Source organism: Dendrobium catenatum, unplaced genomic scaffold (assembly GCF_001605985.2).
Source record: "Dendrobium catenatum unplaced genomic scaffold, ASM160598v2 original_scaffold_192011, whole genome shotgun sequence".
NCBI lineage: Eukaryota > Viridiplantae > Streptophyta > Magnoliopsida > Asparagales > Orchidaceae > Dendrobium > Dendrobium catenatum.
Window position 1 is genome coordinate 1 of NW_021510429.1, and position 1,456 is coordinate 1,456.

The 1,456-nt window shown below is 38.0% G+C and overlaps 1 protein-coding gene across 1 annotated transcript; it reads right to left on the minus strand.

The window, feature by feature from the left end:
• Window positions 1-152: 152 nt before the first annotated feature.
• LOC110095848 (protein YIPF1 homolog) lies at window positions 153-1,311 on the minus strand (the record flags this gene model as incomplete). Its single annotated transcript, XM_020821556.2, is given in 2 exon segments — window positions 153-563; window positions 1,044-1,311. Coding segments are annotated over 2 exon segments (475 nt in total), but the record flags the coding sequence as incomplete, so codon positions are not given.
• Window positions 1,312-1,456: the final 145 nt, after the last annotated feature.

Consider the following 1,456-nt stretch of genomic DNA (forward strand, 5'->3'; position numbering starts at 1 on the left):
CCCAACCCCCTTTCCTCCTTCCGCCTGGTCTCTGGGCTGTCTTCGCCTGGAGAAAACCCGGACCGGCTGGGCCAGTCCAGGTTGAGCCGGTCCATGCTGGAGCGGCATAACAAAAAACAAAATTTTATTGGAATTTTGTGCTAGTATTAACATAAAGAATCAAATTATCATAATCCCACAAAAGCCAATAGAGATACAGTTGCCATTTGTAAAACATAGAAGAATAGAACAATTACTAGAACGTTCATGAGCTAAAGACAATCGTACCAATTACAATATGGAAAAAATGGAAGCTAAAGCTGTTCTCTTCTCAATTATCAAACAATTTCAAATAATAATGAGATATCTTACATTTTTCATACAGTAACTGTGAAGAAATATAGCTTCAAAATTACTGAAAGACCCAACTGGAGTAAAAATATGCCCACCACTATAAGAAACCATCTCTCACCAGCAGAACTGATGTGACTGCGAAGGTTTAGAGCAACAAAAGATCCTGACATGAGTCCAGCAATGCCTACAATCACCCATCTGAATGCTTCCACAGGCACAACCGAGAGACACTGAAAAGTGATGATGATGATGTTAATAATAATAATAAGATCGTCAGAAGTTTATATTGATAGTAGCAAATAACTTCCCACATGATACATTATGTCAAACAGGACCATAAGATTATTCTGTGCGGAGTCGAGTCCGGAGGCCACTCCGGATGCGCCACATCAGCCAACTGCATTGGGTGATGCGGCGCATCTGGATTGACCTCCAGACACATCCGGATATCGCAAATAATAATTTTTTTTCATTTGAGGAGGCTATAGTCATTTGTAAACATAGTTGTAGAACTATTCCAGGAAGTTGTGGATATTATTTACCATTTTGAAAAAATGGGACAATAACGCTCTTACAACTATCACAATATAGCAGCAAAAAAGTTATAAAAAGTGTTTCTCATCATAGATCGGTGGAAGCTATTTGGAAAATAAAATTATGAAAAAACTGTCCCAAATGGACCATAAATCTTACTTAGCATTCACACTTACCAAGGCTGGAATGAAAATAAACAAGGAGTATCCATAGAGGCACCAAAGTTGCACAAGTCCTAAAGGAGCTGAGAAGTACTTGAGAATAATGTATAATCCAAGAGGAACAATAGTGACATAACCATAGAATAAACCAGCAGACCATGTGACCAGGTTAATATCATAATCCCATTCTTTATCCTGAAACTTGTGTGCCAAGTACGTGACGAAAGTCCCTATTGAAGCTGCTACGAATATTAACGTAGTGCATATCCAGAATGGCCCATACCTGCAAATGAAGAGGAAGAGCACTAAAACCAGATAATATAAATATGGAAAAACAATATGCAATTACAAAAGCATGTTTCAAAACTGTAGAATTGTACACGATATCAAGCTTAAAGAATATGCAGAACATGGGTGTATAAGCGAAA